This window comes from Epinephelus fuscoguttatus, linkage group LG14 (assembly GCF_011397635.1).
Source record: "Epinephelus fuscoguttatus linkage group LG14, E.fuscoguttatus.final_Chr_v1".
Taxonomy (NCBI): Eukaryota; Metazoa; Chordata; class Actinopteri; order Perciformes; family Serranidae; genus Epinephelus; species Epinephelus fuscoguttatus.
The window spans coordinates 2,633,750-2,649,352 of record NC_064765.1 but is presented as its reverse complement, the minus strand read 5'-3'; the positions used below and the strand labels follow the sequence as shown (position 1 = coordinate 2,649,352).

Genomic DNA, 15,603 nt, shown 5'->3' with positions numbered 1-15,603 from the left:
GTAATAAAGATGATATTTATTTGTATAGCACTTATCTCAACAAGGTCACAAAGTGCATAGAAATATGACAACAAAACAATACAGGAAATAAAACACAAAAGTAGAAATCAGGCATTAAAAGGGAAAGTTTTCCTATAAAAATATGTTTTAAGTAATGATTTAAAAACAGGTAATGTGCTAACATCTCCTCAGGCACAGAATTCCAGAGCCTAGGGGCCTTGATGACAAAAGCCCAATCACCTTAAAGGATAACTTTGGTATTTTTCAACCTGGGCTCTATTTCCCCATGTGTATGCGTGCGTATGATTCATAGGTACAACTCGTTCTAAAATTGGTTCAGTATTGAGGGAGGCGGATGCAGCCAGGAGCCGCGAAACGAGCTAAAACAGTAACAGGAGCAAATGCGTCCCGTATAAATTTGCACATTAAAAGTGCTTTTTTTTCGCCACTGACCGGTTCAGATCGCCAGTGTTATCTCTGTTAATAGCATACTAAGCGTTTCCCTTACTTCTGGGCTGTGTGATGTCACGAGCTTTGCTCCACTGTGTCTGTAGCTCTCTCTACTCGTGGGACAGCCGTTTTCTTGAGGAAGAGGTGTTTCGGGATTGGATGTCTTCTCTTCTTCGGCTGGCAGTAGTCATCTTGGGAGAAGTGATGGTCTGCAGTGCTCAGTGTCTGGACAGGAGTGTTAGCATCCATTTGTAGCACAACTAGCCACAACTTCAGCATCTCGCCACCCGACAAAGGCAGCCTATGAAAGCTGTATGGGGTGTTGTGCGACATCCTGTTCTTGTGTTGGGAAAAAGGCCCGTTTATTTGAGCATTCCAAAAACTCCGGTAACACTCGAGGGGGTGGCACGTAAAAGACTCCGTCCCAAACTCTGACTCTTCCAGCGTAACACACACACTTCACACACACAGACTCATTTACAGTACTGAGCGGGACAACTTCCGCCTTTCTGCTCCAACACTGACTGACAGCTGACTCCACTCATACCACACTCACCACTGCCCCAGGGTCGCTACAATATAATATTTACAGAGATAACACTGGTGATCTGAACCGGTCAGCGGCGAAAAAAAAGCACTTTTAATGCGCAAACTTATACGGGACGTATTTGCCCCCGTTACCGTTTTAGCTCGTTTCGCGGCTCCCAGCTGCATCCGCCTCCCTCAATACTGAACCAATTTTAGAACGAGTTGTACCTATGAATCATACGCACACATACACATGGGGAAATAGAGCCCAGGTTGAAAAATACCAAAGTTATCCTTTAAGTTACCAATCTTGACCGAGGGACGACCAATGAGGGGAGGCTCAAGGATCTGGGGTCACGACTTGGAGCGTAGGAGTTCAGCTATATAACTCAGTGCTGAACCATTTTGAGCTTTAAAGGTTATTAAAAGAAACTTAAAATCAGATCTCAAGTTAACTGGCAACCAACAGAGGGACGTGAGGATCATGCTGACATGTGACCTACGATTTGTCCCAGTTAAAATACATGTAAACAGTGCATTGCAGTAGTTGAGGCACGAGTATTCCCTTGCGAGTCACTTCATGTTCCCAGATAAGGTTATTTTGAAGAAGGTTATTCAAGTTTCTATCGGTTACTAACTTGAAACAACAAGCACACTCACCAGGCTTGCTCTTTATCACCTCGAGTGATTCTTAAAGAATGCACATATCAAACAAAAGACTCTTCTGTTGAGCCCGGGGCACAGAGCCGTCTCCCTTCCTCTTAACCCTCGGATCTATGGCAACGGAGCTGGCTAGGCGCCCTTATCTGACCAGCTGTGCTCCCTCCGCCACAACTGGACGACCAAAGATGGAGTGCATTCATAACAAAGGTAAAGTAGCCTGACCTCGAGGCCTCTTTCAGGTCCTCTGCTGACCTGACTGTTACCTTAACTGTCACCCATTTCCTTTACTGACCGAGTTTAAAGGCTGTGACACAGCAAAATTCCTTCACCGTACAAACAACAGAACTGGTGATTAGTGGCTCAATAGCGCCCCCTACAAAACTTCAATGAAGCAGCCCCCACGGTACGTTTCACCTACATGGACGAAATTTGGTACCAAAAAGTCTCTTGGAGCTATTCCCTTAACCCAACAGGAAGTCAGCCATTTTGAATTTATTGTGTAATTTTTGTGCTTTTATTTTTGCCATTTACAGGGGTCATACTTAAATAAACTCCTACTAAAGATTTAATCCAAATGACCTCAAAATTTGTTTGTACCATCTAAAGACCTTCGACCTTAAAGGTTGTTTAATTTTAAACTTTCGTCTAACGGTGTGACCACTGGGAAGCATTAAATGTCCATGTTTTGCAAAGATGCAGTACTCCCCAATGGCAGTGGCCCTCCAGCAGGACAATACGCCACGCCACACCACACCACAAAAACGGCTCAGGAGTGGTCTGAGGACCATGACAGAGACCTCAAGGCATTGACCTGGCCTCCAAATTCCCCAAATCCCAGTCTGATCAAACATCACGTGCTGGTACCCCACCTCACAACCCATTGGACTCAAAAGATCTTAAGCCAGACACTATAGGACACCCCCAGAGGTCCTGTGTCCATGCCTTGACAGGTCAAGTCCGGTCTAAGGAGGACCCTCCGTGGATCGGGGGTACCTCTGGGCTACCAGCACGTCCCTCAAATGTTTGATCAGATTTGGATCTGGGGTATTTGAGGTCAGGTTGCACCTTGAACTCTATGTCCCATTCCTGGGGTCATTCCTGAGCAGTTCTTGAGGTGTGGCATGGTGCATTGTCCTGCTGGGGGGGCACTGCCATGGACAAGTGCTGTTGCCATGAGGGGGTTTTCTTGGTCTGCAGTGGTGTTCGGATGGGTGGAGTGTGTCAAGTAGCATCCATGTGAATGCCAGGACCCAAGGTTTCCCAACAGAATTGTACTGTAACAAAATGGTCAGTACCATTCACTATAATTCACTTCACCTGACAGTGGTTTTAATGTATATATCTATGTATACCATACACACATATATAGCATTGTGTTAGTGGCCCTGGTGATGGTATTTTTTCATGGGAATACTATTTTACATGATAATATAACGAACCTAATGGAAAACTTGTGGTACATCTTATTTCTACACACATCTTTACATGTATAAAACCATCCCAGTTTCATGTGAGCCCATGTTAAAGCCTGACATGTCCTCACAGACATGTTGAGTGTGTTTCTTCAGCAGCCTGTAGCCACTTCCGGTCCGTCACTGACCGGACCGCCTCCTCTGTATAAAGCTGCGGATACATCACACAGCCGCTACAGGCTAACGGCAGCGACCGACAGCACCACAGCAGCTTTGTCGACCGGGTTCACCTCACCTGGCACGAATTCAGCCCCAACCGGGGATACTAATAATCCAATATAATACGTCTAAACTCCGGGGGAAGTGAGGGTTAACGGAGGACACGGACCGTCTGTCGCTCGGCAGGAGAAACACCGCCGGTTATCTTTGTTACCGACTCCGCGCTTACGTAGTTTTCGCTCGCTAGCTAACTGCGCTAGCTCGAAAAGAAAGGCCGTGTCCAGTTGACTCAGTTATTTAACGGATAGCGGGATCTTTGTGGCATATCACGGTTGCCTCCCACCGTTTGGATTGGAAACCCTTTAAGTGAAACATCGAGACAGGATGGCCCTGAAAAGGATTCACAAGGTAAGACAACGTCGTTACCGTTTGGTTAGCTAACGGCGTTAGCCTGCCGCGCTAGCCTCCCACATTGCTGTTCATGATACTGTGAAACATGGCGGTGAAGTGTGGATTGTCATCTCATGTGTTCAGCGTTGAGTTAATTAACGATAGTTTTTACCGAGGGACCGGCAGGCTCACACGGACCATGTTTGACTGACAGCTAAGTTAACTAACGTTAGCTAACATCAGCAGTTTCGGTTACAGGTTTTGTGTGTTCGACATGAATTGTGAAAAGAGGCCGCAGTGTTGCTCAACAGTTCAAAGCTTTACATGAACTCACACATGATTTAATGTTCTCTAGGTATATTACCAAATCTCCATGACAACCTCACGCTGACGTTGTGTTTAATTTATTGGTTAAAGATTTTATAGCTGCGGTGTTAGGGACTGTTCTTTACTCATCAGAGGAGCCGGGCAGCGGTAGTTTGATTTAGGTGTTGTTGTTTTTTACCCTCCCTGAGGCTACAAATATTTTTCCTGAGTTAAAAGGTTTAAAACTTCGCCTCTGAGGCATGAAAGTTTAAAGTTAGGGATTGTTTGTTATCTATGAGAGAGGACGTGTGGTGTAAAAAAAAAAAAAAAAAAAGGGGTTGTCAAATAATTTTTGAAGCACTGGGGAGGGACTTATGATGTTTTTGTTTTTTATGGTTTGGGGGAGGGGCATACAAATTTAGGTAGTTATATTTTGTATAAATTTTACTGCTGAATTTTAAAGGCATGTTTTCTTCCGTTATGAATCACCAAAATTGTACCATTTATCACTGCCAGAAATTGTAATAATTGAAACTATCGTTGGGTTTTCTGATGGTCCCTGGACACATGTGCAACAAAATGCTTTCACTAGGAAAAAAGGCATAACCAAACTCGAGCTGAAAATATTGATATTTCATCGAAATCCCTTTATTCTACATCTCATGTAAAATTTGGCCAAAAAGAAACCATTTGCACAACAAGAATTAAAAATAGAGGCTTTTTTCAACTCCAGTATTTTGTCCTCTACTTTTAACTTTCAAACATCGAAGGTAAATGTTAAAAATCGAATAACTCAAAATAATAAACAACTGAAGGCACACTACAGCGTCCTCCCTCCTCTGATGAATTAAGAACAGTCCCTTAAAAGTTAAAGATGAAATCCTGGTGTTGAAAAAAGCCTGTTGTTGTCACTCTTGACATGTGTGCTGTCGTGTGTTAGTTTGTGTGAAAGGTTTGTTTTTGGCTAAATTTTGAATAAGACGTAGAATGAAGTGATTGGGATAAGATATCACTTATCTTCAGACTTGGTTATGATTTTTTTCTGACGGTGTTGCCGCACATGATGTAACCAAGGACCTTCAGAAATTTGGAAATCCGATGATAATTTCTGTTTTTAGTGTTTCTGGCTGTGATAAAGGGTGTCATACTGGCAATTTGTAAAGATACAGGCAGTAAAATAAACACAAAATACAGCCATTTCAATTTGTATGCCCCTTCCTGAAGCTAAAATAATAAAAATACAAGTCCTTTCCCAGTGCTTGAAAAACTAACTGACATGCTTCCCACCTTTTTGTACCACCCCCTCAGCGTCATAAATAACAGTCCCTTACCAGAACCCATGACTCATATCACTCACTGGATCAGCGTGAGCCGTCAGAGCCGGGTTCATGATACACTTCCTTGGTATGTGATTGTGTTTGTTCTGTGCGTGCACACATCACAGAGTGTGTTCTGACGCTGTAATGGAGGAAGTTGGCAACAGGAGAGCAAGGTTAACACCTCCTGACTTCATTTCTTCATTCAGCATGTTTTTTCTGGAACTTTCCTTCCAGGGAAATCCATAAACTAACTTGTGAAATAGTGTGTGTCAGGAGGCCGGGGCGGGGCGGCAGCCTCCACCTCACTCTAAATTAGCTGTAGACCTAAAATTAACAGTAGAGGCTGTAGAAAATAAGCTTAGGTGTCATCTTGCTGTTAACTGTGTCGACCAAAACAAGGTGGGCCCCTTTCCCCGGAGCTGGTGCAGAGTTAAACTTGGAGAAGAAGAGAGGCAGGAGAACAGCACCGGCCTGGAGGGTGTCTGTCAAGTCAATGTTATTTTTATAACTCAATATCTAAAGGGGATTTAAAATCTGTACCACATATGACACTCTGTCCTTAGACTCTGACTCTTGTAAGGAAAAATTCCCCCCAAAAAACCCTCTGAAGAGGTAAAATGGATGAAACTTCAGGAAGAGTAACAGAGGAAGGATCCCTCTGCCTGGATGTACAGCCGTTGAATAGATGTCGCAATAAAATTACACTCTAGTCAATAACAACGTCAAATTATACTCAGGATTGTTGTTGTGAAATATATGAAGCACCTGATGTCTCATGTATCACCCCCTCTCCTGGGCCTCCATGTTGACATGTGTACCCAGGATGTTAAAGTGCCTCTCAGTCTCGCACGTTGATTTCAGGAAACATCTCCTCATTGTTGTGTCTGTGAAGATTACTGCGGACTAATTGATTATTGTTCTCAACTGCTTTTCATTACAGGAGCTTAACGACCTGGCTCGTGACCCTCCAGCACAGTGCTCAGCCGGCCCAGTGGGCGATGACAGTAAGTGTCTTAGTGCCGGTCCGGAGTTTTCAGGGCTGCTACAAGACTGTACATGACTCAGAATTTTGTCAGTCGGATCAGATTTTGCTGTTCAGTACAAAGTTTAAAAAGGCTCAGTGGGACGTTAAGTTAAACAGTGGCATTTACATAATGTATAGTAAACAAACTAACAGCGCTAATGACAGATAAGAAATGTGCACCATTTTTTACAACACTAGATCTCAAATAAAAGCCAGAGGCGGTGTCGTATTAAGTTGCTGTGAGCTGTAAATTCACCACTTCCAAGCAGTAGAGAGGATGTTGTTATTTCGGACCCTTACAGTGCAGAGTCTCTCCTCCTCTGTGCCACTGCATCGCGTCCGCAGCTCTCTGTACCAAAGAGTAGCATGACAGCCGAGATCACTCTGCACCAAAATCAAAACAGTTAGTAAATATAATTAGATGCTGATTTATTATATGTAAATCGACTAATTCTGTAATCAATAATTTGGTGCTTGAAGGAGCAGCAAAACAATTAAATTTGAAACTAAAACTGAGCAAGTTGCATTTTGAAGATTCAGGTGGAAATGTCCTTTTCAGAAAAACTTATAATAGTTTGTGTAGCACTTATCTAAACAAGGTTACAAAGTGCATGAAAATAAGACAATAATACGATTAAAATAATTTAAAAAAAAAAAAAAAAACTTCAAGAGCTGAGAAATGGTGTGTAAAGAGGCAAAAATGGAACAAAAGGAAGTATTATTGACTTGTGGTTCAAAGTTCAGTTGAGAATCAAGTGACGTCTAAATATCTTGCTGTAGATTTTATATTAGTTGCCAAAGGATCAATGAACAGTTTGAATTATGAACTTTCGAAGCACAGGTGGATGTAGGTCTAGTGCAAGGAACTGGTTATATTGACCGTGAATACCTCCACCCTTAACAGAGTGATGGGCACTAGAGTAAAACTAATACACAACCACCATGGCTACAAAACAGCACCCTGTGTGCACGTGATCTGTAAAGAGAGATAGTGTTTACCTGAAAGCTGTAAAGACGGTTAATAAGTTCCTGTCAGATCACATACCTGTGACCTTTCCCTGATTCCTGACCTTTACTTTCTTTTCTCCGCAGTGTTTCACTGGCAAGCCACAATCATGGGACCTGTAAGTACATACCTACATATGACACAACTGTGGCTCTCTTTGTACTTTAAGCAGCATGATGTCGCAATTTGTCACCGAGGTTTTGTTCCTGGTTGATTTTAAATGTATTTGTGAGATAAAGGTTGAAATTTGACTTGATAATGGGAAGCTGTGGACGGAAGCTTTTAGATTATTCTGTACTGAAATATGTAAATGTCTTTCTTTCAGAGTGACAGTCCATATCAGGGAGGTGTTTTCTTCTTGACAATTCATTTTCCAACAGACTACCCCTTCAAACCACCCAAGGTGAGCTCAATCACACCCCAGCCAAGGTTTTATGTCAGTCATCTGTCAGGCCGCCCACCTACAGTATCCATCATGAGACAGATACAAGTTTTATTTATTAAAATGTTTTCATGTAATCTAACCAATGTTGGGGGCTGGGTTAACACTCATTTTATTCATGTATCATACAGAGGAACATCTAAGAAGAAACATTTCCTCTGAAGTGCAACCCAGTCTGTTTGTTTGGCAGCGTGAACACATTTTGACTGTTGGCAGCCTTCATAAAAAAAATACCTGTCTTTCCAGTAGTTGATAGTCATGCGTGTTGGACGTCACTGTCTCGTGTCGGGGAATTTGAATTGCATAACATTAATCTGATGTGCAACACAGCCTTATCTCATGTGTCCTCTCTGTTCTTTGTTTTTTTAATTTCTTTTCAGGTTGCATTTACAACAAGAATTTACCACCCAAATATTAACAGTAACGGCAGTATCTGCCTGGATATTCTCAGATCACAGTGGTCTCCTGCACTTACTATTTCTAAAGGTAAGGACCGTCATAAAGGAACAGTATGTACTTGACAACATCAGAGTCTGTAAATACTTGTCAAGCATTGATGAGCAAATTGATAAAGATCACATGCTGCAAAAGATTCTGACAGCATTTAAATTCAGAGTTCACACGGTCATGGAAAACCTGGAAAAGTTATGGAATGTTGATGAATGTAATAAAATTAATTGTTACAGTAGTCTAGATAAGATAACCTTTCACATCCAATTCCAAGGCTTATAAAGCGTTCGCCTACATTCTTACGTTGCAGCATTGTTTTTCAGACTTGGATCCAGAAATGAGTTAATCCAACACATTCAGAATAAACTGATAGTGTTGTCTTTTCTGTTTTCCCTCATGCTTGAAAGCCAGTGTCAGACTAAATGTTTGTATGATTGTGAAAGTATTTGAAGTGAATATGAACATGACCAAATATTAGACATTGAAAAAAGTTGCAGATTTGTTTTCACATACTTATTAACATTTGGAGTTAAATATACTGCATAGTGTTGTCACGATACCAAAATCTTTGTTTCGGTACCAATACCAATATGAATTTCGATACTTTTCGATACTCTTCGGTACTTTTCCTAAGGAAAAGTCCTTTCGGATACAAACCTTTAGAACAATAAATAGTAGGGGTGTAACGGTACCAAAAAAATCATGGTTCGGTAAGTACCTCGGTACGGACGTCATGGTTTGGTTGCTCAAATGTTTCACTAAGTTGGTGTTGTCTCCCTTTGCGAGGCAGACTTTCTCTTGTGCCAGCTGCGAATGTTGATACAGGTGTTGTCATACACACCACTTGTGCAATCTGTGCTCCAAAAGGAACAAGAAAGGCGTTTGTGTGCATAATTGAGTAAAATAAATTAACTAAATTAATGAACTGAATCAATTTCAAAGTACCAGTATTTTCCAAATGCAGTATAGTACCGTTTGGAATACTCTAGTACCGCGGTACTATTTTAGTACCGGTATACCGTGCAACACTAATACTGCACAGTTCTGTTCATGTGAAATGATGTGAATGGTATTATCACAGTCATTATCTTGAATTCCAAGTGAATACTTTCAGTGTTGATAAAATCTGTGCTGTTAGATTTCTAAATTACTTCGACCAATATATAGTGTCTGGTGTTAATCTCTCATTAGTAATTATTGTATGTCACACATTCAGTCTAAAGCCCTTGTTTACCCAGAGGTGGCGCTATAGAGCTGCTAAGAAGTCCCTTCTTCATGCCTCCCTTGCATTTTTACACAGAACCAAACAAAGATGGCGTCATGCTGCTCCCGTGTATGGTTTTACATAACATGCTGGCATTGCGTAACCAGAAGAGCTGTGACGGGTGTGACATGTAACACAACAACATCGGCCTCTAGTGTGACATATGCATCAGTAGCACTTTATAAACAATAATAATGACACAACAAGTCAATAACAAAACATTTACCGTCCCTGCTCCTGGACCTCATTGTTTTCTCAATTTACGGACATTTTCAGCTGCTGTTTTTCTTTGACTTAGCTGCTAACTGCTACAGGCTACTTTATAAATCTACCGCGGTGGGTCACACACACATAACACGTTGTCAAAACGTTGCACCCGTGCCGCCCATGATCTTGTCCTCCTGGCTGTCTGTTTATACAGATGCCATTTTAGCACGGTTCCTTCCTTCGCTGCTGGCATGTTGGTGAGACAACTCTGTCACCTCGCTCCAACATCGTAACTTTTATACAAGACAGTGAGACAGTTTAATTTGCTTATTTGAATAATTGGTTGACACGTGTTTATTTGATCTGTTTCTTGTAGTTCTTCTCTCCATTTGCTCACTCCTATGTGACCCAAACCCTGATGACCCACTAGTGCCAGAGATTGCACGAATCTACAAAACAGATAGTCCGAGGTAAGTTGATAGGTCTTACGTGTGTTTTTAACTTCTCTATGAACCTATTTTCTCTCCTAAAATGTACAAAGCTTTGCAACATTGTCCCAGTTTCCAGTTTATTAGGCATAAATAGCTCGAATAAACACAGTCTGATAAAACAGTCCTGCAGTAAAAGTGATTTCTTACCTGTGTGGTGAGGCAATATGGAAAATCAGCATTAAATTTTCTGTGTGACAAATGCATAGCAAGTCTGGTGGGAATTATCTGCGTTGCTGTGTTCTATCCAAGTCCGATTCCTAAATAATACCTGTGTCTACGACGCACAACAAAATCCTGCTCAGCGTCCTGAGCGTCCAAGAAACTAATGTTAACAGCTCAACGCGTGAACTAATTGGACCCCAGATTTGATGCTAACTCGAGCTGTTGTGGCTAACCCTGTTCTGTAACCAACATGTAATGTTAGAAACAAGCTACGTTACGGTGTTCACAGTATCCCAGCTGCTGGGCAACCTGAAGCCATAAATCATCCTTGATTTCTTTGCTGAGGTGGGACTGTACGGGAGAATCACGACAACAGCCAGGTGATTGATTTGCACCTCGCCAAAATTATCAAGACAATCAGTGTAATTCTGACGCTGGGATGTCAAGTTAAGATGAAAGTTTGATAGGTGAACACTATTTGTTTATTTATTATCCCAGTTATCATGGAGATCTTGGTCTGCAGTATGATTTAGGACTCAAAATGAGGTTATAGAGTTTAATAATTGAGAGAGTTTCCTACAGGTGCACACCTTTTTATAGATCCCAACTTATTGTGTGTAAGACATGGTGTACGCCTCTTTCAGGCCTGATTTTGTGCGTATGCAAGGATTATAAATGAGATCCGTGGAGTTCATGATTGGCACATAAGGGAAATTTCAGCCAGTTACAGTCTGCAGTCCTCACCACTAAACCCTTCACTCTGCTCATTTAAAGGACAGCATAATGAAAGACTGACTGCAGCGCTGTTTTATATAAGACGTAATTAGTGTAGGTGTTCCTGATAAACTGGCAGCTGATTTGTACATTATATGATCTATTATCCGCAATAAGCACGACCTTCAGACACCTCGCTAACTGAGCTGAGTATCACCTGAGTCTGGTGTGTAACCTAGTTTCACTCCGTCAGGTACAATAAACTAGCTCAGGAGTGGACAACCAAGTATGCCATGCTTTAGGGTAAGGTCTGGAGCCAGTGCTGCATCTTGACTGGTGTTACTGGTCTGTTGTGTTTGTGATGCTCTGGTCTCACTGACATAACTGTGATCATACTAATCTCAGGTTACTTGAACATGTGGAGTAACCAGCTAACCTGCCCACGCTCAGCTCAGAGCCTGGGTTCAGCTGTGCACGCTGATGCCGTGCAGACGGAGCCTGTTGCTGTAAATAAGTTAACATGAATACTTCTGCTAACTCAATGGTTTCCTGCCTTCAGATAAAATGGTCTCTCTACAGCACAGTTGTGAGTTACTGCTGATACAGGCTGGAGAAATGTAGACAGAGTAGTGTTAATCACAAGTCCTGCAACAGCTGAGTTTTCTGTTACATGAAATGCACCCAGCCAAGGACGCTCTCACAGATACAGCACCGAAGACCAAACTGTGACTGTTTAAGGTCTTTGTACACTAAACAAGTCATCTTGAACATCCCAATAGACCACACTGTACTACAAATGATTTACATTTACATAATGCTGACTCTCCGCAAGTTCACACTTCATTTCTTCCTGTACAACTGTAAAATCAGCGTGTAGAGACTGGAGCAGTGTGATCCATCACAGTTCATAATGGGCTGCCTTTTGTTTCTCAGTTATTGTTGCGTGGTAAAGCTGTTGTCAGCAGGGACTGTTCTGAAAAATGTTCTTGGTGGTGCATTCAAGGACACGCCAACAGTTGGCTGCCAAAAAGACACTGCATTCATGAGCTATGAGGTCTGAAAGTGAAGCCTCGCAGACAAACAACAAGGATGACATGAGTTTGGTTTCTTCGTATGAAGATGTTGTTTGAGCAGATTATAAACCAGCGACACATCAGAAGTGATGTTTGCTACTGGCTGTGCTGGCAGCTGCATCAGCAGGCCATGATATAACGTGTCCAATAAGGAGACGAGTCATTTACTGTGACGTCTCTGTGCATGACAGGTATTTGAAGGATTGAAAACATGAGGTTGAACAAATGCTCTGTTATAACTCAAACAGTTCTTTTAAATGGACGCATGTGTACAAAGTCTCCCTTTTTAAAAATAAAGGTGAGATTCTCCGTCCTGTTGCATAATTTTTCAATATCATAGATAAGCAAATGTACACAGTATTATTTTCATACCATCATATCCTGGTCCCTTATTAAAAATGAGTCAGGAGTCAAAGGAGTCGCAGTGTTTTCTTTTAAAAGGCTAAAACATCCAAAACCAAGCAGTGATCCTTTTTCTAATACTGAAAATCTGGGTTTGATCTTAACTATTGACTATTGTAACCGTGTTTGAAGCAGAATCTTGTGTGCATGTAAACACAGCCACTAACTCAGCATGAAAAGGTTTGGTGTTGGAAAAAAACGTGTGCGTACTTGTCATATCGGCACTTAAAGACATGTTAAAGAGAGAAATATTTCACTGTCTCAAACTAGAACGTTTAGTTTGTGTGGAGTATAGAGTATAGAGCCCAGTTCAGACTAAAGATTCACAACGAGACGAGTTGAAACCTGCAATGTTGTAAAAACAACTGGAGTTAAACGAAGGATTGGATCCTCTATACAACTCAGTATACCTGAACAGCTAAAAAAATGCCTTTGTGGCCAGATTAAAATTAATTTGGATTTAGAATATTGAAAACTGAGCATATAACGTGTGCACGGATGATTGTGAGGTGTTGGTCAGAGCCTCAAACTCCTGCACTGAATATGTCGATAGTTTAAATGATGGAAAAGACAACGTGTGACCAGATGTTGAAGATTAAATTGGAGATATGATACAGTTAATGAGCAATAGGACAATTTAAGTGTATATATGTCTGCAGGGAACAATTTGATCATGTAAAGACACTGATGATGCCGTATAGTACACTTGAAAGTGACATGTTGCAGTATTGATCGGCTCACTGCTGTGACTGAAGAGCTGCCATCCCCGTACTAATGTCTGTCAAGATTTGCTTGACTTCCCGCCTGTTTTTGTTTTTGATTGTCGTTGTGTTTTGTTAATGATTTTCCTGTTAAAAATTTTAATTGCAAAGATCTTTGAGATGAGATCAGGACATCCCTCGTTAGGAGTGCACTGTGCTGGAGTTTAGAAAGCAGTGTGCTCAAGTGCATGTGCTTTAATAGATCCTGAATAAGGGTGCAACTGTTAACAAGAGTTTTTCATGTCAAACATTTCATGTGTGGATGTGTTGGTTTGAGACATCCTAAAGTTTGTTTCCTTTTCTCTCCACAGATACACCAGAATGGCAAAAGACTGGACACACAAATACGCGATGTGATGTCATCATGTGGAGAGCTGGTGGAAAATGTTGTTGCTGGTTCAAACAAAAGAAATCCGGGATTCTATTTTTTCTTTTTCACTTTTTCCTTTTTGTTAATCAGAGCATTTTACCCCTCTTTATTATTATTTTTATTTTTCCACCTGCGCGCTCATAAGAAGATAGTGTTTTCTCTTTAGGACACGTGCCAGTTTCTGTGAAGTATCGACTCCCAGTTTGTTCGGAGTTTAAAAAAAAAAAAAGAAGAAAAAAAAAAGCAATCACCATGGTTCTGAACACTCGAGCATGCACCAGTAAGAGTTGGTGATGTTAGTCATTTACTCTGCACACACAGTAGAATCTGATGCGACTGTATCGACCCCGTGGCGCTCCGGTTGGTTGGCTGGATCCTGTGCGGTCGATCTTTACGTCACCGTCAGCTGGATTTCAGAGCACTTATAGAGAAGCCTGTCTGCGGCCGTACCTGTAAATTCTGAACTTTAAAAGTTGGTAAAATTCTGCATTTAATGGGAAAATGCCAATCATATGACAGATTTGGGAAACTGGTTGGTGGCTCCTGGACTGGTGTGATGTCAGTTTGTTCTTCTGATCTTTAGCATAGTAATCTATTACCTGAGGAGAGAAGTGTATCTTATTCCACTATCAAAGTGTGTGTACAGAGAAGCACAGCAGTATATATCACTGTTAAGGAAACAAAATATAAGAACTTCAATGTTGTATTTTATGCATGTTAATAAAGGTAGGCTCTTATATCTGATATGTTTCTGCTAATTAAGTGGATCGTATGACTGAACAGTTGGAAAAACGTGGTTCCCCTCAAAGGCTATTTTTCTTTTATTCATTATTTAGAAGCCAGTAGATGAGCTCTTAGTTTGATGCCCACTCGAACACTGTCTTCTTGTAGCCCTAAAATATTGATGCAAAGCTGATGGTTGATAATCAACTTGTGGCTCTGTTTCTTTTTAGTTTTCCCTTCAATAAAGTTACATAAACCATTAAACCAGTCAGGGTGGTGTTTTATTCTCTCCATCATTTAATGTGTGAAAACATTGTGGGAAACAAAAGGTCATTGTTGACTGACGCTGTCGTCTTTGAAGTCACAAAATCATTGAGGGAATTTCTTCAACTTTGGCACAAACGTCCACTCAGAATCAACAATGAACTGATTAGAATCTGGTGGTCAAAGGTCAGTGTGGCCTCATTAAACATGCTTTGGCTTTAACTGAAGAATTCATACATTAATTACAACAAGACCATACAAATGTCTAACAGGATAAAATAAGGAAGTGATCACTTTTTTAATCTAAAAGGTCAAAGTTCACAGGATAGTATTTATAACATTACACTACTGAATTTGAAGGTTCTTGTACTTGAATATTTACATTATATGCTACTTTATATTTTTACTCGAGTACATTTTGGAAGCAAATATTGTTCTTTTCCTGTATTACATTTATTTATTAGCTGAGTTACTTGTTACTTTGTAGATTTAAATTAGTCATACAAATATAATCACCAAAAAATGATCTTTATAAATAAAAAATAAATAATCCTGGTGAAATTCACAAGCTACCCAGCAGTATACAAGCTGCTACAAAGTGATGAACACATGAATGCATCAATAAGTATTATTAAATCACGCATCAATCCTCACATCTACAGCAGACTATTTGTAATGAAAATATAAATGCTAAATGTAGTGAAGAGAAATTTGGAAATGTACTTGAGTAAAGAGAAGTAGAGTTTAAAAAAGGAACATAAAAAGTACTCATTCTACTTTTACTGAGTTCAAAGATTGAAATTAATAACTTGTAAAAGTTTCACATCTGTATAGATGTATAGATAGATAGTACTTTATTGATGCCAAACTGGGAAATTCTTCTGTTACAGCAGCAAGTAATCTAACAGTATGTGGACATTAGAATATAGAAATATAAAATATATACAAAAATGAGTAGTACTA

The 15,603-nt window shown here is 40.7% G+C and overlaps 2 protein-coding genes across 3 annotated transcripts in view; one reads left to right on the top strand and one right to left on the bottom strand.

Moving 5' to 3' along the window:
• Positions 1–15,603, bottom strand: part of LOC125900850 (histone-lysine N-methyltransferase 2D-like) — a 422,240-nt gene that overhangs the window by 104,776 nt on the left and 301,861 nt on the right. The window lies entirely within an intron of this gene.
• Positions 3,269–14,640, top strand: LOC125900887 (ubiquitin-conjugating enzyme E2 D2-like). 2 transcript variants are annotated; one of them, XM_049596160.1, is made up of 8 exons: positions 3,269–3,680; positions 6,228–6,291; positions 7,404–7,435; positions 7,643–7,720; positions 8,140–8,245; positions 10,057–10,150; positions 11,301–11,350; positions 13,595–14,640. In XM_049596160.1, exons 1-7 carry the CDS (start codon positions 3,657–3,659, stop codon positions 11,347–11,349), a joined length of 447 nt encoding a protein of 148 aa, XP_049452117.1. In that variant the 5' UTR covers positions 3,269–3,656; the 3' UTR covers position 11,350; positions 13,595–14,640. The 2 variants fall into 2 exon arrangements, with proteins under 2 accessions (XP_049452117.1, XP_049452118.1); XM_049596161.1 differs by lacking the exon at positions 11,301–11,350.

Bases quoted from the DNA above. Each gene is read 5' to 3' on its own strand.
- LOC125900887 (XM_049596160.1), top strand. From the start codon at position 3,657: ATGGCCCTGAAAAGGATTCACAAG. The intron at 3,681-6,227 runs GTAAGACAACGT...TTTTCATTACAG, and splicing joins CCCTGAAAAGGATTCACAAG to GAGCTTAACGACCTGGCTCG. The intron at 6,292-7,403 runs GTAAGTGTCTTA...TTTTCTCCGCAG, and splicing joins CGGCCCAGTGGGCGATGACA to TGTTTCACTGGCAAGCCACA.